The sequence below is a fragment of the Peromyscus eremicus genome, chromosome 11 (assembly GCF_949786415.1).
Source record: "Peromyscus eremicus chromosome 11, PerEre_H2_v1, whole genome shotgun sequence".
NCBI classification, from domain to species: domain Eukaryota; kingdom Metazoa; phylum Chordata; class Mammalia; order Rodentia; family Cricetidae; genus Peromyscus; species Peromyscus eremicus.
This window is the reverse complement of record NC_081427.1, coordinates 35,109,454-35,137,065: the sequence shown is the minus strand read 5'-3', so window position 1 is coordinate 35,137,065 and position 27,612 is coordinate 35,109,454. Positions and strand designations below refer to the sequence as shown.

General features: G+C 36.8%; 1 protein-coding gene across 1 annotated transcript in view; it reads left to right on the top strand.

Annotated features, from left to right (window-relative positions):
* Hcn1 (hyperpolarization activated cyclic nucleotide gated potassium channel 1) overlaps positions 1-27,612 on the top strand; it is a 379,984-nt gene that overhangs the window by 280,247 nt on the left and 72,125 nt on the right. Inside the window, exon 4 of the mRNA XM_059276444.1 lies at positions 2,502-2,720. Coding sequence (XP_059132427.1) covers positions 2,502-2,720 — 219 coding nt within the window. The remainder of the gene's footprint in view (positions 1-2,501; positions 2,721-27,612) is intronic.

The following is a 27,612-nucleotide window of genomic DNA, read 5'->3' as shown; positions in this document are numbered from 1 at the left end:
CATATACTATGGATTATCCTGTAGAGCAGAAGTAGTACACACACACACACACACACACACACACACACACACACACACAGCAGGTATGGGATGCTATGCAGAGGACCATCAGTTGGGACAACAAGATGCATATAGACATGAATCAACAATGTGGCATCTTATGTGTCTCCAACATGGCTAAGTCATCAATGGGTCCAGGTTAGTAGGACAAACAGTTGCAGCTTCAACAGAGGTAGCAATAGCAGCCACAAGAAAAGCTAAAGGTGCCTGTAGTATGGGTGCTCATGGTAAGAAGCTTACCTGTCCATAATTCCTAGGATGCCATCCCTACATTTCCTGCACAAATATTAGATACCTCATCCGTGTTCTATGGCAGTACTGGCAACACTCAGGTAAACCATTATAAAAGTCAAGGTTTTTTTAATGCAAGTTGCAACCATCACATCTAGAGGTTTTCATGTCCAGTTTTGAAATTTGCTGGAACAGCACCAACCAAATATCCACAAACTTAGAAAAGCAAATCAATTTTAAAGAGTATCACACTTTATAGAAAAATAGCACTCTATTTTCATATGAAGCTTTAGATGAACAAATCACTGACAACAACCGCAATTTTGGATAAACTTTTCCTGTGACTGAACAGAAAATAATAGGGTTCATAAACAGACATTTAGAACTGTTAAAAAAAAAGTCCTGTGACTACCTCTGGCTTCTTTCATAACCTTGATAAGTTACAGGAAATGTCAGAGGGAATATTAAAATGCCATTGCATAGATTAGCATTAAATTCAGTTAACAGCAATAGAAGTGATCCCTGTGGTTGAATTGCTCCATGTCTTGACTGCTCTGATAAACACATGAACCTACACATGTAATAATATTTTAGGGAACTAAACAAGCAAGTACATCAATGAGGTCATTGTACTGTATTTATGTCCATTTCTGGTATTGTATTTATGTCAGTAACAATTGGTTTGAAGACAGAACTACTGAGGAAGCTGACCGAAGAATGCTTGGGTTCCCTGAATCTTGGCACCTCCATGTAGCTATAATCATTTCAAAATACAAAAGTACAATTAAAAATTCCAACTCCGACAAGCATGAGACTGATTTCTATGGTGTTAAGTCTTAATAAAAAAATCATTCTGTGTGAATCATCAACAACAGATGTGCCAAAATTTACATTGTAAAATAATGTATTAAAAATCCATCCTAATGTTCTCACAGCCTAGGAAACATTTTTAATAGCTCCAGGAACAATTGTATCAACCAAAAGATTGTCTTTGCAAAATTAAAAAAGATATGAAAATATATTTGTGATCTTGCATTAGCCAAAAGCAACTGATGACACTATGAATGTTAGTTATCCTTGAGGGTGGAGCTAAACATTGTATAAATTGTGCTAGCCTAAGAAATAATTTGCAGAAGAGCACTGAAAACTAGTCAGTCAAGATTAACATATAATTGTTCATTGTATATTATATCACTGTGACCCAAAAATCATTTTTATAGCTTACAAGGTCTTAAGTTATTCATCTGTTACTATTATCTCATTTTGTTAATAATAAGATAGGGTAAAGGAAAAGTCTTCATATTTTATTGTCTTTAGTGTTTTTCTGTTGGGTTTGAATTAGTGATCGATCATTTTAATTTTATATTTGTCCCCATAAATAATGTAAGCCTTGATCTAGGGAGGTGGACAAGCTTTGAAAGGCATTTGAATTTAAGATGGCCATGGTGGCCCACACTTGCACTCCTAAACAGTATGTCATATTTGTGATATGACAAGACCCCAGTCTCAGAATGACAAAACATACAAACACGATGCTTAAAATTTGTGCAAGAGAAAACATACTTAACAAGTTTTTTTCTGTAAAATTGAAATTGGAATAAGATTTTTAAATGGCACCAGAAATTTGCAAGTCATAATTAACACAAGCTAACTTTGGAGATTTTTAGAATGTCAACCAAGTTATGACTGTATTTCCAAAACGTTCCTGTTTTTTCATTTATAAAACACAGAAATATTAAAGAACACACACACACACATATATATGTATATAAAGTTGCATTCACAAAACCTGAGATATATAGTATTGACAAAAATTCTTGTATTGGGATTCTTATGCTTAGACCCACCTGTTACATTTCACAGTTGCAAATACAGTTACTAGAGAATTATGATTCTCTTGAAACATTAAACAAGACTCAACATTTATTCTTAACAGTGTTATTATGACACTTCTACAATTTTCTCAACTGGAATTCTGCTTTTAAAAAACAGTCAACATAAAACTGGCTGGGAGTGTATGAACTGAACATGATGCTATTTCTGTTTTATCTTGATAGATCAGATTTGAACTTCATTGAGTCATTTGCTCAGCATCCAGTAGGAAGTTAGGTATACGTGTTGTTTTCCAAAGCTTCTATGGCTAAGTTGCACTTATTTTTCCTTTTAGTATCCTACTGGCTCAGTTCATTTTCTTTTCTGTCATGTTTCAGAACGACTCTTGGGGAAAGCAATATTCCTACGCACTCTTCAAGGCGATGAGTCACATGCTGTGCATTGGCTATGGTGCCCAAGCACCCGTCAGCATGTCCGACCTCTGGATTACCATGCTAAGCATGATTGTCGGGGCCACCTGTTATGCTATGTTTGTTGGCCACGCCACAGCTCTGATTCAGTCTTTGGACTCTTCAAGGAGGCAGTATCAAGAAAAAGTAAGTCACTTTTTCTCTCATATCTTCAGCGAGCCTCTTCACAAAATTCGAATTGTGTTCAAGCTAACAAACCAACATCCCTACATCAAAACAGCAAGGAGCTGCAATATTTAAAAGAAATAGAATCTGTTTTGATATTTTCTGATTCCCATCAGGATAATTTTCCAAGAACTCGTTTCATTTGTCTTGAATTATATTTACATGTGTGTGCCTGGCATACAGCATCCCTAGCTTTACTCTCCAGAAATGGCATATACCAGGCATGGTGCAACTGACCTGTCCTTCCATCATTTGAGAGGTGGAGTCAGGATAATTAGGAGTTCAAGATGTCACGCTTGGCTATATAATGGGTTTGAGGTTAGCTTAGTCTGAAAATTTTAAATATATAAATTTTCATTCCTTAAAATATAATTATATCTCTAAGATGTATAAAGAAGATGTACAAGGTGTTTCCATGGTTCAGGTTCTGTATTCCAAGAGTTGAATTTCAATTACTGGAATAATACTATACTATAGATCCCTGACTAATTCACACTATAAGAAATGAAAGCCTGCAGTAAGGGCCAGACAACTGTTGCTCTTCTGTCTGTCTGTGTTCTGTGTTTTTCTTTATGTTGTAATAGTAATTTACATAGTAGACCACACCCTTAGCTAACTAAACATATGCTGCCCTTATCTCTACAAAACTTATCACACTCCTCAGGGTGTTTGTTTTTTGTTTTTCCAGACAGTTTATCTGCCCTAGCTGTCCTGGAACTCCTTTTGTAGACCAGACTGGCCTCAAACTCAGAGATCAGCCTACCTCTGCTGCCCTGCCTCCTGAGCGCTGGGTTTAAAGCCTTGCACCACCCATGCCTGGAAACACTCTCCAGTTTTTAAACTCCTGTTCACAGCTGCTATCTCACATTCCTGTGCTGGGTGTGTTCATGGAACTGACTGCCATGTTAAACTTCTCTTTAAGGAGTAGAAAGGAACAAAACTGTTAAGCTATGATTTCATTATTTTTTATATATCTTATTATTTTAAACAATTTTTAAAGTTAAATATATTTTGATCATATTCTTCCCCTCCCCCAAGTCCTTCCATATCTGCTCCCCCTCCCTACCCACCCACCTAACTTTAAGTTCTTTCTCTAAAAACAAACAAAAAGCCAATACCATAACAAAACCCTCCAAAACCAAGGAGGGAAAAACTATGGAGTCCATAATATGTTGGTCAACAACTCCTGAACCTGAAACCTGCCATGGAGTGGTTGGTATACCCAATGTCACTTCGTTAAGAAGAACTTATTTTCTCTTTCCCAACAGATATAAATAGACATTTCTTCTGTTTTTTAGCTTTTACTCTAGTGGCTAAGTTTTAATTTGTTCATTCATTCATTCATCTTTTTAAAATATAACAAAGTAAAAAAATAGTAAGATAAAACAAAGACTGTCACATTGAACTTGGACAGAACAAACCAACAGAAGGAAAAGTGCCCAAGAGAAGGCACAAGAATTGAAGATTCACTCATTCACACACTCAGGAATCCCACAAAATCACTTACCTGGAAGCCATAGTATAAGCCCAGAGGGCTTGGTGTAGACCCGTACAGGCCCTGTGCATGCTGGTTCTTTTTTTAGACCAGTAGTATCTGAGTTTACCCTAGGCCCTCGGGCTGTCTACTCTCAGATTCTTGGTTACCCAGGCAGTGTCAGGCCCATCTCATGTAATGGGCCCAAGGTAAATTGAGATATTGATTGGTGACTCACACACGCTTTGTGCCACCATTGCCCTAGCATACCTTGCAGGTAGTACACCACTGTAGATAAAGAGTTGTTGTCTAGCTTGGTGTTTACATTGCCCTTTTGAAAGTGTATAGAGCACCTTCCTGTACCAAAGTCCCTGGAACTAGGTCTTTGCACCTTGACACAGAACATTTCTGAAAGTGATGATTAAGTGCTTCTAGAATAAGTGTGACTGGTACTAGGTTAGATTCAATTGTTCCAAAACAGATGAATGCCACTCTAGCTGTTGCTTTATACACAGAAAGTCTTTGTTGCTATATGTACAGTCTTTGCCACTGTAATCCTGTAATGGGAGAAAGGGAACAAAGATATTTGATTTTGTTCAAATATCACTACAATATCACCAACTAACATAATCAGCAAGTTGATGCTTTTTTGATGAAATCATAAAAGGTAAATTGTCAAAATTGTCTTGAGATTTAGTTTTAGGAAAATATAAATAAATAAATTGTAAAGAATAGAACAATAAAGGAGAAAAGACTATACAAAGCTGTTTGACTGAAAATCTTGTATTAATTGGAATTCAAACCCAATTGTCAGCCCTGAAACATATACTCAAGTAACATTATAAAGACTGAGCAGGTTATATTTAGGAATATATATGTATATACATACATTCATATAACAACAGTTAATGAAAAAAGTGGCCAAGAATTTGAAATAGAGCAAGGAAGGGTATATGAGAGAGTGTGGAGAGAAGAAAGGGAAGGGAGACATGATATAATTATCTTATAATCTCAGAATAAAAGAAATAAGAAAAAAAGCATAAAGTAAAATAAAATAATTATGATTGTGCACATGCTTTTGATAATATGCCCATAGAGAGGAATTCAGGTGGAAAAATAGTTCAGGGTCAGCTTTTAAAATCTTAAGTCTCCTTTAACCAGATCTCTTTTCCAATCAGCAAACCCTTTTTTACTCTTGAAAATAATCATAGATTTTCCCCTGCTACATCCTTCACTCTGTCTACTCCCTTGCTTTAGACACTGCTGAGGTTTACCTAGGTTTGACTCGTATTTGAAAGCTCTAGGGTTCCTTCCAGATCATGCCAACCTTCAATCACATGAATGTTACATACACCCTCTGTATCCAAGAAAATCCATACACTGTGATAGGAAGACCCTTTATCCTGATGTGTGTCCTTAGGCCCTAAACATGGAAACTTCAACATTGTGAGCCGGAGCCTGCCAAACTTCTCATGTGAGGCAGGGAGAGAGCTGGTTATTTAGAGCTCTTCCCCTTTACACTAATATACAAACTGTTATGGAGAAATCATGATTGAACTTTTCCAAGTGTTGTCACTTGAATATGCGTAAAACACCTTCCAAAAATTGAATTATGTTGTTGTGCATGTATGTAAATGTATTGTTTCATCACGGTTTTGATTATTTATATTTAATTGTATATTTATTTTATGTATTTTGAAGTCTCACTCTGCTGCCCAGACTTACATGGAATTTCTGGGACTAAGAGTTCTTCTAGTCTCAGCCTCCCTAATGCCTAGGATTACAGGCTTGTACTACCATACACAGGTATTTACTTATGTAACCTCCCTTTGCCTGAAGACAGATAACTTTATAGAAAATAAGTTTTTGAATCTTTTTTTTTTCTTTCTGAAATTTTAAGATTGATCACTTACTCCTGGAATTAAATGAGGTATTATCAATGTGACCGCCATGAGATTTGAAGCAATTTCTTAGTTGCTGAGTTGATAGGCAGTATGTTCTTCTTTGAGGCCTGATGGAGCTCCCTGCCTCAGAAAGAACCAAAACGTTTCCAGAACATTAATTTTAAATCGTCAATTACATAATAATACAACACTATAGAACTAGAGAAATGATAAAATAAGTAGGATCCTTTTGTAGTACTATCCATGATCCCTTGTAATCATGCTGTTATTTAGTTAAAACAGAGAAGGACATGTTACAGCTCTTCTTTATAACAACAAAATGAGTAAGTTGACCTGCTGCTGTGGTAGTATTTTAGCTAGGGTTTCTATTGCTGTGAAGGGACACCATGACCTTGGCAACTCTTATAAAGGAAAACATGATATTGGGACTGGCTATAATTCAGAGGTTTGGTCCATTATCATCATGGTGGGAAACATGGTGGCACATAGGCAGACATGGTGCTGGAGATAGAGCTGAGAGTCCTATGTCTGGATTGGCAGGCAGCAAGAAGAGAGAGTGATAGTGGGCCTGGCTTGAGCATCTGAAACCTCAAATCCTGCCTCCAGTGACACACTCCCTCCAATAAGGCCACCCCTACTCCAAGGCCACACCTCCTGATAGTGCCACTCTCCATGGGCCTATGGGGAGCATTTTTATCCAAACCACTCAGAACTATTGCTTCAAAGGTATGATGCTCTTGACCTTAGAAAAATAAAGGTCAGCCGGGCGGTGGTGGCGCACGCCTTTAATCCCAGCACACGGGAGGCAGAGCCAGGCGGATCTCTGTGAGTTCGAGGCCAGCCTGGACTACCAAGTGAGTTCCAGGAAAGGTGCAAAGCTACACAGAGAAACCCTGTCTCGAAAAACCAAAAAAAAAAAAGAAAAAAAGAAAAAAAAGAAAAAGAAAAAGAAAGGTCAGTCAGTACTTACGTGAACTATGGTTGACTCCCAAAAATTTAATTAGGATCCTTATTATGGGGCAGAGATATTGCTGCGATTCATTGCTTTCAAGAAAAAACCCTTTCACTTGGTTTCTTTCATAACTGGTAGATATTTTCTTCCTCACTTTACAAATGAGAGTGATATGAACAAGAGTCCCTGTGGTTCCTTAATTAACATGGAAAATTTCCATGAAGTTAAACTGTCTACTTTACCTCTTGAGAATTGAATTTAATATATTCTAGTATGTTAAATTGCTTGTACTCCAAATATTCTCCAACCAGGAACATCCTAAGGCTGTGACTTTAAGTAAGACACTTGTACAGGAAAATTGCAGTGTGCTAGCCTTGTGCTAGTATTTTTTTCCTAATTATTTCCTTTATTTTCTTGAGATTATATCATTTCCTCCTTTCCTTTTCCTCTCCAGACCTTCCCATATATACCTCATTTCTCTCCTGCAAATTCATGACCTCAGTTTTTCACAACTTTTGGTATTTATTCACAAATACATAAGTTCAGCATGCTCAGCCCACATAAGCACACTAGTGGTTATTTAATACCGAATAGTCAGCCTTAAAAACATACATATGCCAGGTGGTGGTGGCACACGCCTGTAATCTCAGTGCTTGGGACCAGGAGAGAGACCTTGTCTCAAAAAGACTAAAAAAAATAATACATATAAGTAACATGATATAGAAGGGGATTGGTTTAAGGTTATTGACTGCTACAAGTTGGGCTTCTGGGAAAATAACTACATGAATGATATTTTGCATTCTCACTTGAATAAAAATATTTTTGTGTTGTTATACATACTGAAGTAAGTAAAGATTTGAATCAGCTCACCTAACCAAAGTGAAAAAAATTCAGTCAACTGCAAATTATTTGTACTAGCGATTTTAAAATATTCTATTTTTATGTGTAAAGTTTATAAAACATATATAGTTCTCCTTTTTCCTCAATGATAATTTCTGTTCTAGTACTCAGTGTTCCATGTTAAAATTCCCCACATGTATAATGTTTATATCTATAGTTGCAGAAATATACCAAGTGGTAGAGATTTATCCTCATTAAGCCTTCTTTAGTACGTTGCAGTTTCTGTTTTGAAGCACATGGCAGCTTCTCACACTAGTGCTAAGGCAGAGTTTCGTTTTGTATTTGATTGATACATCTATGAATTTCTTCTAGAAATGTTTGAAGTTTGTTTTACTATATTCTACAAATTCCTTATACATCATAAACTATAAAGCCACTTTGAAGTTTTACACAGTAGAAGCTGATGTCCAGGGGTGCAATCATTTGACAGGAGCCCTGAGTGGAGAAGGTATACCCACTCTTCCGACCTGTGACTTCAGTTTCTCTAGTCAGATTTCTGGGGCCCATTGGAAAGTGCCTAAAGAATGGTAGGATCTATAGCTGAAGGCCTAGAATGTAGTGTGATCTCTGACCAATAGAATAGAGGTCAGCAGGCCACAAAGTACATGTGACATCTCCCCTATGGATGGGTAATGGTCTGGGGTAGGAAGAGTCTGAATAACCACTCTGGGAAATTTGGGTGACATCTGCCCCTACAGATAGCAAAAAGGTCACGAGGTTGTTAACAAAATCCACTCTCAGCTTTCTGGATGGAAAACAGGCATTTGATTTTTATCTTCTCCCTTGAGGAGACACCCCTGTGGTTAACATTCCTGATTCTCTTAGTGCTTCTGGGTGTGTACAAGGACCTCTGTGCCCCCAACAACTGCGCAAACTCAAGGAAGATGGCAGTATTAACAGGTATAACTATTAAATAATGAAAACATTATACAAACCCTTCTAGGATGTGGGTGGGGGGAGAAAAACCTATGCTGGGCAAATGCTAACTTTGTCCAAGGAAAAGACCCAACCCAAGTAACTTAAAGGAATTTATGACTTCACAAACAGCCTTTGCGGCTCAGAAGCCCTGTCAGTGTGTGGCTCTGCTCCCAAGGCCATCTGTGAACACAATCTCTAAGCTGGTCCTCTAGCTGAGATGCTTTCCAATTTTTTGCTGTGTTTTATATTCATTTAGTGAGTTGTTGAAAACAAGCATTCTTGGGCCCCACTCCCAGAGTTTCCGCTTCATTAAGCTTGGCATATGACTTACAGACTTGCATTTTCCACGAGATCCCAGATACTACTAACCTGATTTATCTGAATATCTGAAACTGTGCCATTGTCATGTCTCTCTTCCAGACCATGACAATGGAAAGGGAACAGGACACATTCATTTCTGTTCAATATTCACTAATGAGAACTTAGTCACATTGCTACTGAAAGAGCAAGAGAAGTTGACAGTTCTGTGACCAGCCAACAGTTCTTTCCATAGGGAACAGATAGAGAAAAGATAAAAGTGAGAAACTAGCATTCTCTGGCAGAGATAGAACATCAAAGAAAAGGAGGTAGGAAAATGCTTGCATTTTCCCTGGAAATCCCTGCACTGTGAATGGGCACTGTATGGAAAACAGTATTCCTTATGAGATCTCAAGCCACTGGGATTTCATTTAGTGCAGAGTGGAGAAGCATTGAGATTTCATATGCCCCTAATCTATAAGAAAATTGAAGACACCAAATGTGAAATCCACAGTGAGTACAGGGCAGAGCTGAACACAGAATACATTATCCAGGTACTTCCTATGAACAGCTTTTCGTCTGTCTGGGTATGTAAGGTATCAATAAATTATTGTAGGAATGAATTTTCTTTAACATAGGCATCATTGCTATTAAAAGTGTTATATGCGTCACAGGTTCTAATTACTTTATTTCCTCTGACTTTTCAATTATGATCTAACCATTTATTCTGAAGACCTAACACACGTTTTTTGCTTTCATATTTGGTGACAATTTGTGTAAAACTAAATTATAACCTCTGGGTCATAAATACTATCATAACTAACTTTTGTCAGTCAGAATTTTTCTCTCTAAAGAACATGTGAAATACAGAAAATACTCTTTTTAAAACTGACTATATTGCTAGTCAAAAGTTTTAAAGAGCAAACAAAATAGCAGTAGATAAATAATGCATCCATAAACCACACTGACATAAAATGCTTTCATTTTTATTTAAATACACCAGTATTTTACTTAAATGTTGCATTTTTCAGATAATTACATAAAATATCTCAAATTCATTGTCTAAGCTTTGCCAAATAGCATACTTTCAAAGACTATTCTAAGCTAATACTACAGTTAGTGAAAGAAATATTTGAAAGTTACTTAAGCAACTCTGTGTAAAGCTCTATTAAAATCATTAGCATTGTCATACTTAATAAAAATAACATTCAGCTTCAGTGTTATAGTTTTGATGGTGATATTTTGAGAGGATCCAAGAAGTCAATGAATCATTTAAATGTTCAGATTACTCTGAAGACAGAAGCAAAACTGTTCAAAGTTGGTAAATAGAGCTGGGCGGCAGTGGTGCATGCCTTTAATCTCAGCACTCAGGAGGCAGAGCCAGGCAGCTATCTGTGAGTTCGAGGCCAGCCTGGTCTACAGAGTGAGATCCAGGACAGGCACCAAAACTACACAGAGAAACCCTGTCTTGAAAAACCAAAAAAGAAAAAAAAGTTGGTAAATAGAAAACAGTGAGGAGATGGTGGGGGTGGGGTGGGGTAGAAAAATGAAAGCTCCATGCCAAAGACAAATTTAAAGGTGGTAAATAGAAAACTTTACCATCAAAAGTCACCGTTATTGTGCCAAAATGCCTGGTAAGATCATGTTGCATAGTGTTGAAGATCGCAGTCCTCGTCTGTTGTCCCTCTAAATTCTGATCGGCTTATAAAATGATTTACTACAGCAAGAATCCCTCTGTTGGGGGGGACAAGCATATAGTAGAGACAAGCTAGTCCTAGGGACAGAGAGTAAGAGCATGTTGATCACAGAATGGCTGTACCCTTCAAAGGATGTGACCATTCCTAATCAGTCCCAAGGAATTCAAGCAGAATATGATTATTGTGCTGCTTTCTTTTCTGATTTATCCAAAGGTTTTATGGTTTAATATCATTACCACTTAATTCCCACAGATACTTTTCACACAATGTTTTTATGTTCTCAACAAGCAGAGGAATGTCAGCGACAGTGGAAATGCACTTTTAGCATGTGGAGCGCTGGGATATAGTTCACTGGCACAGCACTTTCTCAGCTTGCCCTGGCTTCCGTTCTAAGTACTAGGGAAAAAGAATGTGGTAAGCATTATTAAAACATCAGAAAAATTACTGTAGATTTGAGAGAAATTGACAGTAGGGTTTGATTATATTGACATATGTTAAGTTAGCATGTGTGTGAGTTACATGTGTATGTGCACACCTATATGCAGCTGCACTTGCTCCTATATGCATGAATGAAGTCCTATATTGTAACATGAATCTTAAGAGGTCTTATAATAAAAAACCCAGAGCCAGATATTTGGGGTGAAAGCTGAAAGATCAGCGAAGCAGAACAGCCAGCCACTAGCTTACCTCTATGAAATCCTCAGCCTCAAGAGAGCAAGTTCCTGTTTCCTCATGCCTTATATACCTTTCTGTGTCTTGCCATATTACTTCCTGAGATTAAAGGCATGTGTCACCACTGTCTGGTTCTGTTTCTCTCGTGTAGCCCAGTGTGGACTTGAACTCACAGAGATCCAGATGGGTCTGTGACTCCCAAGTGATAGGGTTTTAAAGGTGTGTGCCACCACTGCCTGACCTCTATGTCTAATTTAGTGGCTGGCTCTGTCCTCTGATCCCCATGTAAGCTTTATTGCAATACACAATATATCAACAAACTATATGCCTTTTCTACCTTATTTTTTTGAGAACTAGGCCCCACGTTGATCTTTTCTGTGGCTTCTGTGTTAGGAGGACAGACATGCATTGCAGTGCCCAGCTTTAGGTATGGGTGCTTGGAATTTGAACTCAGGTCGAGTGCTCAGCCATCTCTCTAACTCTAGTTAATTTGTTTTAGAAGGAAAGGTGAAAGGTTAAACCCCTGATTCCCTGGCAGTTTTCCTTGTTGGAACTACTTATTCCTAGTGAGGATGATCCATTATTCTTGCCTTATACAAATATGTTAGAGAGAAACATATATTTAACAAAACTAATATACAAATGCATTGTTTCTTCCAGTTTATAAGTAATCCAGATGACTTGGTTCTAAACTTCAAGAAATTGATGAAATATGTATGTAATTACCATAAAATCATTTGTATTAGCATTCTGAATAATCTTGCATAAAACAGCATATCATCATATCTTAAATATAAAATCATTTAATTTTCAGCCTATTTTACATACTATCTCAAAATTTTGGGAAAAAAGTGTATGCAGCTCAATAGAATAGCAGCATCCTTCCATTTGAAATGCTAAGCTATCTATCTGATAATTAGTGCTGCACAGATCACATTAACACAAATGTGGTTTTAGCTTAAAAGATTTCAAATTAAGTTTTTTTCTCTCTCAATTCTAAAAAGAAGGACAATGTTTCTGTTTAGATATTCTCATTTTTGTTTTCTCAAGTTACAATTTAGAGATAAAATACCTGAGATCAAGAGATATCAAATTGTATTCCACACCAACCTGAGTGGCAATGATGTTAAATACAGTCTTATTCCAAGCCAGTGTGCTTGAAAAAATGACCCACTTTCATCTCCAGAAGTCTTTTGTGAATCAAATGAGTTTTGTTATCATCTCAAAAAATAGGACCTAACACCCTAACTGGCAAGGTGAAATTATTATTCCAACCTTTTCCATCTGTGCAGATAGTTTTGATATTCAAAAGGTCAAATATTTGATGAGTAACATAATCAGATTCTTCCATAGTTAATCACTACATTAGGCAAGCTGAGGTATTAGATGAGCGATAATATTAGAAGTTAAGTGTGGCTAAAATTAGCAAAATTTACCTTGAAAACTTTGGCTTTGCCAGTGTTACATAGAAATTTATGGGTTATTTTGACTTGAATAGCATACCACAGGATTCACATTGCCTTCCTTTGACTGCATTTGCTATAATAGAGGCATTGTTGAGGTATCTATTGTATTATAGCCATCCAGCAGACTTTCACATGTAGTTTTCATTTTCTTGAACAGAGAACATTTGCATTTACACGGAGTTTTCAAAGTATCTGATACTTCATAGAACTTTAAACTAAGAATTTTCCCAGCAAAATCCTAAACGAGTTAATTTACAAATTTAAAAGTTAGAGAGGTTGGAGGATAAGTGGATTATAAAATTTTCTAAGCCACAAACCATTTTCTGTTTTAGAAAATAGTTATAATAATAAATTCCATGTAGTTTCTGCAGCAAGTTCTTATGGATTTCTCAGAAGTGTAAACTCTCCTCTATCACTAACTGAAGAGAGTGGAAATACTACTTGGATTTATCAAAGAAATAGAAGGATCATGTATATATTGCTATTAAAATATTGGTGAAAAATATTCAGTACTCTTACATTATCTGGAAATGATCCACATGGTTTTAAGTGGATAAACAGGGATGGCGTTCTTAGTGTGTTATGAAATTAAAATCTAATTGGAGATTTTTAAATTATATATTCATGTTTTAAAATTAAAATATTGAATTATTTGAGGGCATTTTTGTAAAATTATAATTGCTTCAAAAGAGAAGTGGTGATGGGAAGGCATAACAAAGTTATCAGAAAATGGTCAGAGCAACAATTGCCAGAAGATTTCAATGTAAATGGTAAATTAGTTGCATTTTTAGAAATATTATTAGCATACTTGTTCTCCTGACTCTGTTGTTTACAGTTGAAAATGGACACTTTTTGTCACTGGGATAATGGCATTGATCTCTGCTTATGTTTCTCCATAAAAGTATGGAAACCAGTTGGGCAGTCTCTGAAAACTGTTTTATTAATGTCCATCAATAGGGTGAATTATTTTTCCCTGATAGTAGAACCTTGCCTGGTTTATCTTATACATTCCTATTAGTTTTGAGAACTTCTAGAATTTTTCTGGAAAATGCTGTTATTTTCAAATGCATTGGATTTTACAGGACACACGCTTTATTTAAAAAAATAAAAACTTATAGGAAAATGCTTTCAATTCAGGAAATACTAATCTTCTTCTTATTATTGAGATCCTTACATAATTTAATAGTAAGAAATCAAATAAGGAATATAGCTTTGTTCCCTGGGATAACACTAGGTGACTTTATAACGGCTTTCCAATAGAGGAAAACACTCTATGATTCAGGATGAGTCAAGACAGCTGTTAATAGTGACTATGTTCACAGCACATTCATATGCTCTGCTGTTCTTCTGGAAAAGGAAGTAACATTTTAATAGTGTTCTTATTTTAAATCGAGTAAGAAAACTAATCTTAGTTTATACAAGCAGTAGGCTATCTCACTCTCTTAATTCCCAGGCAACTTGAATATAAACATATGCATGAAAGATCTGCTTATAATGTATTACCACTGTGTTAGTAGGCTTCCCATCACTGCAGTAAATTCCCTGAGATCTTTATCGTATACATATAAAAAGTTATTTGGTTCATGACTATTCTTGTTCTAGAAGTTCTGAGTCATGATCACTCATATCCTTTGATTTTTAGGCCAGTGGAGAGGTAGCAAAATCTCTGTCAAATGTGTAGTATAAAATGAAGGGCAACAATCAGTGACCTTCTGGCCAGGAAGCAAAGAAGAGAGCCCAATGTCCCACTCCACACTTCTGGAGTAAGTCTAATTATGACTACAAATCTCTTGCCAGATCCCACCTTCAAGGTATCCCACCCCCCTAATACCTCCCTTTGGTGGGAGCAAATCTATAATCATGGTATCTGTGGAGGCATTCAATATCCATATTATAATAGCCACAATATATTTTGTATATATATATTTGTATAGAATACAGAAAACTTTATGAGACATTTGTGACAATCAAGAAATGCATCATTACATTGAATTAATTTTGGTTATAAAAGTTTATTCATATTTGTATCAGCTTGCAAAACTTGAATCAGGCCAGTGTCTTTGATTTCTTTATTGTGATTTCAACTAATCAAAATATAAGACAAAACAAACCTTAGCATAAGGTTCACTTTAAGAAAGTAAGAGAGTGCTTCTTCTGTATATAATTACTGACCTCAGAAAGTGAAATTGTGCCAAGTAATTTTTCATATGAAAAGGATGATGCCATTAAAAAAAGGAGGAAAACCATGGAGGTTTTTGGCATGGATGGATTCATAGTTTGATGCATGGGAAACCATCTCTTACTCCATATTGGGAGAAGTGTCTTTAAACTCCCAGTAAGGGCTGGAGAATGTGTTCTGATGTTGCCTGGCTCAAAATCCAGCCTCAATCTTAAATGGAATACACTGCTGTTCCAGAGTGAAAAGCTTTCTCTTTCTGGCCATAGTGTCTCTTTATCCAGAAGTGTCAAAAATTATTGTCCTGGTTTACAAATTATTATAGTTAAGAGAAATATAAATACCTAACACTAGTGCTGGGAAATACCAAAGGATAATTAACCATACCAAATAGTAGGGTGGCACTGATGAAAACAGAAAAGAGTGCCCATTAAGAATTCAGAGAACTGGCTTTATCTCTGACATTTACTAACTAGATTTAAAACCTGCGAAAATGAATTCTCCACCCTGGGCTTCTTCTGCTCATCTGTGAAATGAGAGGATTGGAAACAATTATCTCCATGGTGCCCTCCAGCTCTCAATGTCTCTTTTATACTAAATATATGTTAATCTCGCTGACATGATCCAAAAGACACTTAAAGTGTCTTCTGGGTCATCTTTATGCACATAATTCATTAATGTGCAATACTGGCTAGGGACAAAGTACAAAGAGACCACTTTTCTTAGAATAACCTGACCGCTTTTATTCTATATGAATGACCTTAATTACTTATGCCAAGGATTATTTCTTAAACAAATATCATCTTTCTATACCACCCTCATGGGTGATTTTATTTCCACCAATTTTGCATTTTAGAGCTGCAAATTAGTTGGCTGGCCACTGTCTACACTTAATGACACCCAATCACACAGCCACCTGATATTGTGATCACAAAGTCCGAAATAATTAAAGTAAAATTCCCCTGAGTCCTGTAAATCGTTGTCAACGTGTAGTTACAAGGAGTGTTTGCATATTTTTGCCTTTTCAAACAGGTAACATTTTAATTGGCTTTACGAAGAATCAACCACTGTGCTTGCTGGAAGTTTATTTTTGCAAGCACTCTAATTACTAAGGCTGCAAAGAATGGGTTGCAGGTGATTCTGTGCAAGTCAGGTCCCAGAGTGACTGGAAAGTTACAGGAAAACTAAAGATGAGAACATAAAGAGATCAGGCACAAAGGAGCTGAAGAAATGCCTGCAGCACAAGGCAAGAGAAAGAAGTGGAGAAATCAGGACACTCTATATTTCAGGAGCATAGGGGACGAGAAATCAACTGAAAACATTAGGAAAAGCATTTCAGCATTGGGGATAATCCAGAAACACCTACTAGAGTTTGTATAAAGAATGTTGCTTCCAATGATTGTGATGAACCCTCCATGACAACTTGAATTATGCTCAACATGCCCCATTTACTGTACCATGAGGGCAGAGGCAGACAAGGAGGTCTTAACAGACAGAAATGCCTGCAGGATTGCAGGCCCCTCTGACTGTGACATCCAAGGAACACAAAGTAATACTTTCATGTCTTTTTTACTTAAAAAGTATGATGTATTTATGAGCACTTTTATCTCTGATCTGTTGAGCTTAGCACATTTCATATGCATCCTTGTTTGTGCCTTTGCAGTAAATTGTTTCTAATTAAAATGCCCATAACCTAGGAAACTGAAACTCATTTAGCACTAGAATATACCAGATCGTAATTTGCTCTTCAATGCTATCTAGGTACCTTATCGTACCATTTTATGAGATGGAGGAACAGAAGATGAAGAGAGTCAAGTTACTACTTTAAGGCATGAAATAGGAAAAAGGGACAGATGTGAAATTTGAATTCACATCTCTTTCTCCAAAGGGCAAATTTCCCACCATATACTGCCTCTCCTCTTCAACATCTTAAGGGGAGTCACGGATAATGGCGTTATTCTCACCCCCTAGATACACATTGGTTCCTCAAATTTTGCCAGTAGAAAAAGGTTCCCAGGTCATTTAAATGACCAATTTGTTCTTATTACTAATGATTAACAGAATGACAAAGTTTCAACTATGTTGGAAAGAAGACCGCAAATTACATTACAGGCAAATGAGAAAGTGCATCTCTCTCCTGAGATCTTACCCTTTGAAGGGCATCTTACATCTCTCTCCTTCTATTACTGCCTTTCACTTTTTCCTTAATCCACCACTGTTCACTTTCACTTTCACAATTTTGTGACAACTACAACTTCACAAAACACAAATACACTTTGAAATTTTTTAACCTTCTATTAATCTGAAATGTAGTCCCTTACCCTCTACATCCCCCACCGTATCTTCCAGCCACAGTCTCTTCTCCTGGGGAACTACTAGGTTAGACACGTAATTTAATTATTTTCTGGTCCAAGGTAGGATTTGATATTTTCTTTAAGTCCTTGTCTGTCCCATTTTTCTTATATGCCAGACTTCTGAATGCATTGCTCTTATTCTCAAGCTGAGCAGAATATTGAAATCATCTAGAAATCTTTAAGAAATAATAATGTCAGCAGCAGCTGGCTTTCATTACTTACATCACCATTATGCAACAATTAATACACAGAAATATAAACAATGTTTGAGAGTCTGGAGACACAGTGAAATTGCTTTTGCCTTAAGCACTGTACTTACTCCAGGCATTTCTCAGGATCTTTGTGAAGGCACAAATAAAACCATGTGTTTTGTGACTTGAAGTTGTCAGAAGACCAAGTGCTTTCTGGAAGCTTTAAGTTATTATATAAACATTGTCATTACTATTATCATTGCCCAACACCGCATTAAAAATTGATAGATTTGCAAAATTCTCATAATGCACATCTCTGCCTAAACAAAGTATTACCTGGCATCTGTATAAAATATCTTCTTCCTTTGATTTTCAACTTGAGAGTTGCTGCTTTTCTGCATTATTATCTCAATGGATGTAAGACAACAAACCATCTCCAAAGCATATGTATCTATAGAAAGTCAATAAAAATAAATAGCAATAGAAATTCAGATCATTAAATGACCACTCTTGCTGCACTTAACATTTTTCCTTCCTCTTTCAGATCATATGTGCATAACATAGTTTTTATCTCTAATACTTTTGTGCATTTTGCTTAACCAAAAGTCCCACTCCACAAGCCACAGGGAATTTGTGTAGCCTCTGCTGTTGCTAAAAAATTCCAGAGACTTAGGAAATTTTATGGTTTCCAGTTTTGTGTTTTTATGGGATTCCCATGAGTGCAAACATGTGTGTCTCTATGTCTGTATGTGTTTCGAGTACCTTTTCTTTTGCTCTTCTTATTCTGTTTGTTTGTTTTGTCCTATTACACTTTGCTTGATTTTGTTTTATTTTATTATTACTTTTTAGATGCCTGTTTGTTTTATAAGGACAGAGAGAAGGGTGTAGATTTGGATGGGAAAGGAGGTCATAAGGATTTTGGAGGAATTGGGAAAAGAGATACTGTAACTAAAATATATTGTATATATAAAAAAAACCATTCTCACTAAAAGAAAAATTTTTTAAAAAGTCCATAGAAATGAATGAGAAAAACAAAGAATTCAAACGGGTACAGAATGTCAGCGGCACCAGGAATGTGTGTGTGTGTGTGTGTGTGTGTGTGTGTTTTACAGATAGTGTCATGCTTGATCACATTTTAGGAGTCTTTCCATTTTTTCAGGCAGTGTGAGGCTAGATGAACCACAGCTATTAAAATAAGACAACACACACTACTGTCTCTTGTTAACTAATAAAATAAAAAAGAATGAAGAGAAGACACATTTGTAATTATAGTAAACACTAAACTGCTCAAGAGAAGTAATTTTAAAAAACACTGAGCATCAAGAAGTATCTATATAGATTCTACTGTTTACCAATCTTTGCTGTATTTATATTTATTTATAACATCCTCGATATTTCTTATTATTAATTTTATTTTAAAAGTTTACAAGAGCCATAAAAGAGTGTACAGTGAATATCTGAATGCAGAGCCAGCTTCTGCAAAGGAGAGGGTAATGTCTACCTGGGAAGAAATCACTCTTGGAAAGAACACCAGACTTTTACCTTGTAATGTTTTCTGTTGTAATTTTTCTACTTTTATGGGGATTCACCAACAAGGCCAGCCCAATATCTTCAGGCCTGAAAGAATCAATCATTGTTAGAGAGCCCGTGTGTCACTTCATACTTACACTAAAAGAAAATAAAAACAAAGGTAAAATGAAAACATATGACTAAACTGTGAGTGGGCTACTTTACAACCATACTTTTTATACTTGGGTTTTTACTTTGTTTTTTTTTTTTTTTTTTTTCCTATTTACTGTATTGGAAGTCAAAATCAGAAGACCACTCGTGTCTTTACTATGTAACTTAATCTGCAATGACTATGCTGTTTAACTCTTTCTATTTCTATTTGTTTGTTTGTTTGTTTTAAAGTCCAGTCACAGTTTCCCCTCCCCTCCTCTCCTCCCAGCCCCTCCCCCCATCTCCCCTCTGTTCCCATCCCCCAATCCACTCCTCCTCCATTTCTGTTAGCTAAAGGGCAGGTCTCCCACAGATATCAACAAAACATGACATAACAAGTTGCTGTAAGACTAAACACCTCACAATGTATTAACGCTGGGCAAGGTGACACAGTGTGAGGAGTAGGGTACCAAAGGCTAGTGAAAGAGTCAGTGACAGCCCGTGTTCCCACTGTTAGGAGTCCCACAAGAGGACCAAGCTACACAACTGTAACACATATACAGAGTACCTAGGTCAGTCTCATGCAGGCTCCCTGGTTGTCGGTTCAGTCTTTGTGAGCTCCTATGAGCCCAAGTTAGTGGATTCTGTGGGTTTTCTTGTGGTGTCCTTGACCCCTCTGGCTCCTACAATCATTTCCTCCTCCTGTAGGGTTCCCCAAGCTCTGCTTAATGTTTGACTGTCGTCTCCATCAGTTTCCATCAGTTGCTGGATGAATTCTGTCTGATGCCAGTTGGGCTAGACACCAATCAATGAGTGTAGAAGAGTATCATTGGGCAACCTTACACTGATATTTTTTTCCTCTGGTCATGTTTTCTTCTAGGTCTCTGAATAGTCATCTAGCCTGTGGGTCCTGGTGCTCCAGACAGTGTCAGGGGTGGGCGTATTCTCCTGGCATGGGTTTTAGACTAGACCAGTCATTGGTTGGCCACTCCCTCAAACTCTAGGCTACCCTCACCCAAGCATATACCATTGATAGGACAGATTGTAGGTCTAAGATTATGTGGCTGGGCTGGTTTCCCATTCCCCCCACTTGAAGACTTCCCTGGTCACAGAAGACAGCCAGTTCAGGCTATGTATCTGCTAATGCTTTAAGAGTCTTAGCTGGAGTCATCCTTATATATTCCTGGCAGATTGCTTTGCATCAGATTTTTACCTGACCACGAAATATCCCTCCTTTCCAGTAGTCTCTTTCAGTCCTCTTCCCTTGGTCCCCACAACCTGATTTCTAATATTCCCACCTCTGTCCACCTGCAGTTTACTCACCATTTAGCTTCTAAATAATAAACAATAACCAGAAATTCATTTATCGTAGAAGTTAAAAGCGCCTCAGGTAGGAATGATTGAAGATATAATTTGTAAAAACTTCCTTGCTCCCAAACCATTAGAAATAATACTTGGTAAACAGGTTTGCACAAAAACCTAATGTTTTATACATAAGAACGTACTCCTTTCTTTGTAATGTCAGAATTAAATCAGACACTGTGAACTGTATAAACAAATACCATATTAAAAATATTCCTGATAATAAACAAGATAAATTGCTTATAAATCAAAGATTTCTTAAAGAAGAAATCAATGAATTTTACTAAAGTAAATATGTGAAACTTAGTTATGTAAATCACATTTTATTAAATTTATAATAATGTATTATTATTATTAGCATCTGATGTGAAGGTTTGTACACAAATTCAAATATTGTAAATTATATTTTAATGAATAATTTGATTCAGCTAATTAGGTCATGTAAACAGAGTGTATTATATATGTATGGGTTGTCAAAAATATTTATTATAACAAATTTTAAAACTCTTAAAAGAAATTTTTATATTTTAAAATATATTCATAGTATAATAAGCAGTGATAACCAATAATAATGAAATACTAACCCAAATGTCAGTCTACATGATAGAATGTCCCTATCTCTGATCATCACTAATACCATCATTTTAACTGAGACATGGCACACATTCTTCATTTTCATTTCTCAGAAGATGAATAAAAGTGTTGGTTCTCGCCGGGCGGTGGTGGCGCACGCCTTTAATCCCAGCACTCTGAAGGCAGAACCAGGCGGATCTCTGTGAGTTCGAGGCCAGCCTGGGCTACCAAGTGAGTCCCAGGAAAGGCGCAAAGCTACACAGAGAAACCCTGTCTCGAAAAACAAAACAAAACAAAACAAAAAAAAAAGTGTTGGTTCTCATTCAGTGACTATCTGGGAACTTAATATATGCAGACATCAGAGAAGATTCAATGGTAAACATGTCAGGCCACGACTTTCTGACTTTCACAAAATTTCAGGTGCTCTGAGTATAACTAAGACACAAAGTCAGCACTGTTCTTAAGTGTAGAGCAAACATGTATATGCTGTAGAGGATTCAAGATATGTCATGTTGTGGCAATCTATGCCTTGTTGTGGCGATCTGAGAAGTGAATTAAAGGATACCTTGGACATAAAAGCACGTAGTTGGCCAGGCGGTGGTGGCGCATGCCTTTAATCCCAGCACTTGGGAGGCAGAGCCAGGCGGATATCTGAGAGTTCGAGGCCAGCCTGGGCTACCAAGTGAGTTCCAGGAAAAGGCGCAAAGCTACACAGAAAAGCCCTGTCTTGAAAAACAAAACAAAACAAAACAAAACAAAAAGCATGTAGTTGAAGAACTTTCTAGATGGAGGATTCAGAAATAGCTGAGTAAGAATATCTGAGTTACTTTGAAGAAACAATAATGAATGTATAATGTGCAGCAGAATATCATGTAGATGAGAAAACTATATAGACTGAAGCAAATTAGACTTTATTCTGAAAGCAACAAGAAGCCATTAAAGAGTTTTAAGGACAAAAAGGGCAGTAAAATGACTCTTTTGAAAATAGTCTCTGTCCAAATCATGAAAATTAGCTCAGAATTGTAGCAAGGCATGGAACAGAGACACTGTGCCTGTAGTTAGAAAGTTAGCCATGAGTTTAGTGCAGAGATAAAGTGGCTTTGACTAAAATGGTGATAAGAAAGGTGCAGCTAAATAAAGAATAATTGAAACTTTGGCATATATTACATAACATGATTTTTACATGTCCTAAGAATTGAAATAAAGAAATATATAATTCAGGGACTTGATGTTTTAAAAGGATATCATGTTCTGCATGTGAAAACAACTTAAAAGTGGCTAGGGATATTAGCATATTGATAGAACACCTACCTATCATTTTCAAGGCCCTGGGTCCAATTCCAAACATCACCAAAATTTTAAAAAAATGTACTTTAAAAATCATCTGAAAACATCAAAAATGTGACCTTTTTTTCTTGTAATGCTGAATGTCTGGTATTTACCATGCCCCTTATTTCCTGCAGTGATCATTTTAGTTTTATTTTATGATTTGAGCATGCAAAAACAGGGTTACACTTAACATTGACATTTTCACTTACCAGTCCCACCCGCTTTCTAAACATCACAGCTTGTTCTGCGTTTCTCTTGCATTTGGCATTGTATGAAAAAAAAAAAAAAGAATGTCAATAAAGACATCCTGAGGCTAAACCCAGAATGTAAAATCATTTTCATAAACATCCAAATTTCAAGAATATACTCACATCTTAGAACCATTTTTAAGTTCCATATATTAGTATACTTTAGATTAATGTAAAGGATGAAATATTTGAGATTAAAAACGACTTCTAGGAATTTTAGGAAACAATTTAGAATGTATGGGAAATGCAGGAGGGTATATAGAAGCAGTAGGGAAAATGGGAATGGTCAAAAAGAAATACATAGAAATGATATGTTAAATAAATGATCAATCAAGGCTAGCATAGATGGTTTAGCTCAAATTCAGAGGCTTGGCATCCAATTCAAGTTGTTCAACCTAGGATTCCATAAATATATCATCAACAAGATTGAGATGTGAAATAGCTTGAAGATTCCTCAAAAAGAGTTAAAATTAGAACTCTTATGAGCTGGGGAGATAGCTTAGATTGGCGAAGTACTTGGCAGGACTGGAGGATCCCTTGGGCTTGCTGGTCAACTGCTCTAGCCAAATCAGGCAATGAAAGACTTTGTCTTAAAAATGAAAAATTGAGAGCTGTTGAGAAAGACATCCAACAGCGGCTGCTGACTTTCACAAGTATGCATGCAGATGGCTATGCATACTTACACTCTTGCATGCACATGGTATGCACACTTGTGCATGTATTCACCCTCCCACACAAATTTGAGTTTGCATATGTTCCAGACATATACTCCTTTGTATATACCCCAGTGAATCATAGACAGCTTCAGATAGAGAAACTTGAATTTCCATGTATATCTTGACACTTTTCCCAATAATCAAGTTAAGAAACAGCCCAGATGGTCTTCAACACATGAATGGGTAAATAAAATGTGATATATTCACAGTGGGGTTTTACTCATCCATAAAGAAGATTGAAATTATATCATTTGTAAGAAAATGGATTGAACTGAACATAATCATATTAACTGAAACAGCGACTCTCATAAAAAATCAAGCATCACATTTTTCTATCACCTGGGAGCTAGTTAAAAGAAAAAGCATGAGCCGGGCGGTGGTGGCGCACGCCTTTAATCCCAGCACTCGGGAGGCAGAGCCAGGCGGATCTCTGTGAGTTCGAGGCCAGCCTGGTCTCCAAAGCGAGTTCCAGGAAAGGCGCAAAGCTACACAGAGAAACCCTGTCTCGAAAAACCAAAAAAAAAAAAAAAAAGAAAAAGCATGAAAGCAGAAGGGGAGGCCATGTATGTGGAAGGGAACTAGAAGAGTGGGAAAGGGTAAAAAGAGAAGAGTAGGATAAGTGTGATCTAAGCATGTATGCATGGAAGTATCCTAACAAAACCCTTTACTTTTTTAGCTAATGTATGTTGGTGAGATGATTGCAAACTTAATAGTTTTCATAGATTCGTGACACATATTCCACATTCCTTTTCTTATGTCTTCCTTGGAGGGTTTGTTCAGTGAATCCAACATAAATGGTGTAGGCTGCAACTGACACAACGGGTGGTGGTAGCGCACGCCTTTAATCCCAGCACTCGGGAGGCAGAGGCAGGTGGATCTCTGTGAGTTTGAGGCCAGCCTAGTCTACAAAGTGAGTTCCAGGAAAGGCGCAAAACTACACAGAGAAACCCTGTCTCGAAAAACAAAACAAAACAAAACAAAACAAAACAAACAAACAAACAAAAAGGAAATCTTCTAAAGAAACCACAGTGGCCATCACAATATATAGAGTCAGGAAAGGGTGAGTGAGATTGAAGTTAGAACTAATCATGAAAATTACAATGTGATTTAAAAATCCAACACACAAAAATAAACATCAATATCATCAAGAGTTGCACTTGGGCCGGGCGATGGTGGCGCACGCCTTTAATCCCAGCACTCGGGAGGCAGAGCCAGGTGAAGCTCTGTGAGTTCGAGGCCATCCTGGTCTACAGAGTGAGTTCCAGGAAAGGCGCAAAGCTACACAGAGAAACCCTGTCTCAAAAAAAACAAAAAACAAAAACAAAAAAAAACAAAAACAAAAACAAAAAAAAAGAGTTGCACTTGGCTTTGTGGTCAATGTTTACTTTGTTTAAAACAAAGGAAGCATTATGGGTTTTGAGTTTCAGTTCTGAGTATGGAGTTATAATCACCTCTTAGAAGCAACAAGTTAGAAAGTGGAAATGAAGGAGGCAATTTGTAACTTTTGATCTATAACCATAGTTCTTTAAGGAGTAAATGAAGGTAGATTGTTATGTAATTTTACAGAAGAGATCAAGGGAAAGTTTAAACACTATGTTCATAATTATAGAGTGTAAAGGAAGATTTGAGATATGGGAGATGGTAAAACACCATTTTATGGCAATAAACCAATAAATAATGCCTAAAGTTAATCTCCAAACATGAAGACGGTTGGGATTGAAGATGGGCTTCTACAATTCATAATAAGTGCTCTTTTTATCTGGCACTGAGTAAGTTTCAAAAATTCTACATTGCTACAACTAGCACAAACGTTGATAGTCTTTAATTTTTTTAATCTGTGAGCCTATGTAAAACTTGGTACATTCAGTTTATTTCATTCTCCCAACACCACTACATGTCTTCTTCAAAGCATGATTTTTGTTGATCACCCAACATGCCAGTGACACTTCCATGGTTTTTGGCAAATCTTGTAATGTATGGGGGAAAGAGCCAAAGTGATCTCCAACCTTTTACAAATGTTGTTTTGATCAAAGATGGATGCCTAATTTCTAAGCTCATGCCCACTGCCCTGCACCCCTTTTCTTTAACTCTCTAATTATTGACCACTCTCCATTTAAACTCTGGATTCTGTCACTTATATATTTTTTTATTCTCCTCTCAAACTTAGGTAGTTATTATCCATATCCTTAACTTGAACCACTTCCCTATCTCACTTGCTTTTAAAATGCCACTTCTGTTTTGTGCCAGCTTTCCCCTCAGTTGACACATCATCCTTTGGTCTCTTAGTCATCGATGACGTGTGTATTTCCTTCTCTGAGTGCCTGACCTACATATAAGCATGGCCACGTGCCATCAGCCACTTAAACTTAGCTTTCCAAAAACTGAATTTATTTTTCCCTGCTCATACTCAGATATGCTTCCTCATGTCCTAAGATAACCTGGTACTTGTCATAGAGAAGGGATTTGGAAATTTAATGTTTGCTAAACTTCAACCTGCTGTGTCGTAAATGTAGACTTTGGACTCAGGAGATCTGAGCAGAGATTACAAATAAATATTTCTAATTGCTAGTGGTGTTTGATGATGTTTTAACAATTGATCCAGTACTGTGGAGATAGATCGTTAGGTAATAACTCCTACTCTACAAGCATGAAGACCTACCTCTGGCATAACAATCCAGGCATGTGTTGTAATCCCAGCCTTAGGGGAGAGAAATAGGTAGTACAGAGGGCTCACTGACCAGCAAGACTAACTATAATGAGAAGTTTTTATTCAAAGAGAGACCCTGCCTAAAGGCTGTAAGGTGGAGAGCAATAGAGACAGGCACTGAACATCCTGATACTCACAATAGTACATTCACACACACACACACACATACACACACACAAACACACAAACATGCACACACACACACACACACACACACACACACACACCTATGTATGTAAACAGATTGTTTTCCAAATAAATCATTTCTCAATTGTTAGATAAATAATTACTAGGCAAAGTGAATTATTAAAATAAGTAATATGTACTAAAAAAAAACTCAATATGAGTAAGCTATAATAAATATCTCTGCTGACACCCCATGGGAGATCTTGCCTTGGAGGAGGTGGGAATGTGGGGTAGGTTGAGGGGGAAGGCTGGGGGGCTGGAGGAAGAAGGACAGGGGAATCTGTGGTTGATATGCAAAATGAATAGAAAATCTCTTAATAAAAATAGGGGGGAAATAAATAAATATATAAATATCCATATAATATTGTATCAATAAAATAAGAAGTCATTCAATTGAATACCATCTTAAGTTAATAATCTGAAGTACAGAAAAAGTGACATTTGAGAGAAAAATGTAACTATATTCAACCAAGACAATAAAATTTTTATGCATAATGCTTTCCTGTAGCTAAGTGTCAACTTTCCATTCCATAAATGGACAAAGAACAGATATTTTCCTTAAGCATGTAGGCTTTACAAATAGGCATTGATTTGCTCCACCAAGTAAAGTAGTACTACTTTTTTGTTGCATTTCACATGCCTGAGAAGCATGGCAAGGAATAAGACATGTAAAGTATGATATGCTTCAAGGTTACAGTTTTAATGTTTTGAGCAGCTGGGCACCAGTGCATTATGGAATGAAAGCAGAGATGACTAAAGGAAGAATGAAACCATGATTGGGCCAGCATTAATCACACATCTGTGGTTGCATATTAGAGAGTCTAAGAGTCTTGGAAGCCAACCCTTTTTTTATTTTTTTTTCAAATGTTGAATGTTTTCAGGACTCACCAGACTGCAGACTATATTCCACAAAACTTTGTCTAAAATTAAAGGACACAATGAAACAGGAGAAAGACAAATTTAACAAGAACACAAAATCCAAGAGCCCCTCCACAGCATAAGTTCTCCATGGGCCCAACTTTTGATAACCGAGGCTTGCTGAGTTTCTGGCAGCTTAAATGCCAAAGAGCCA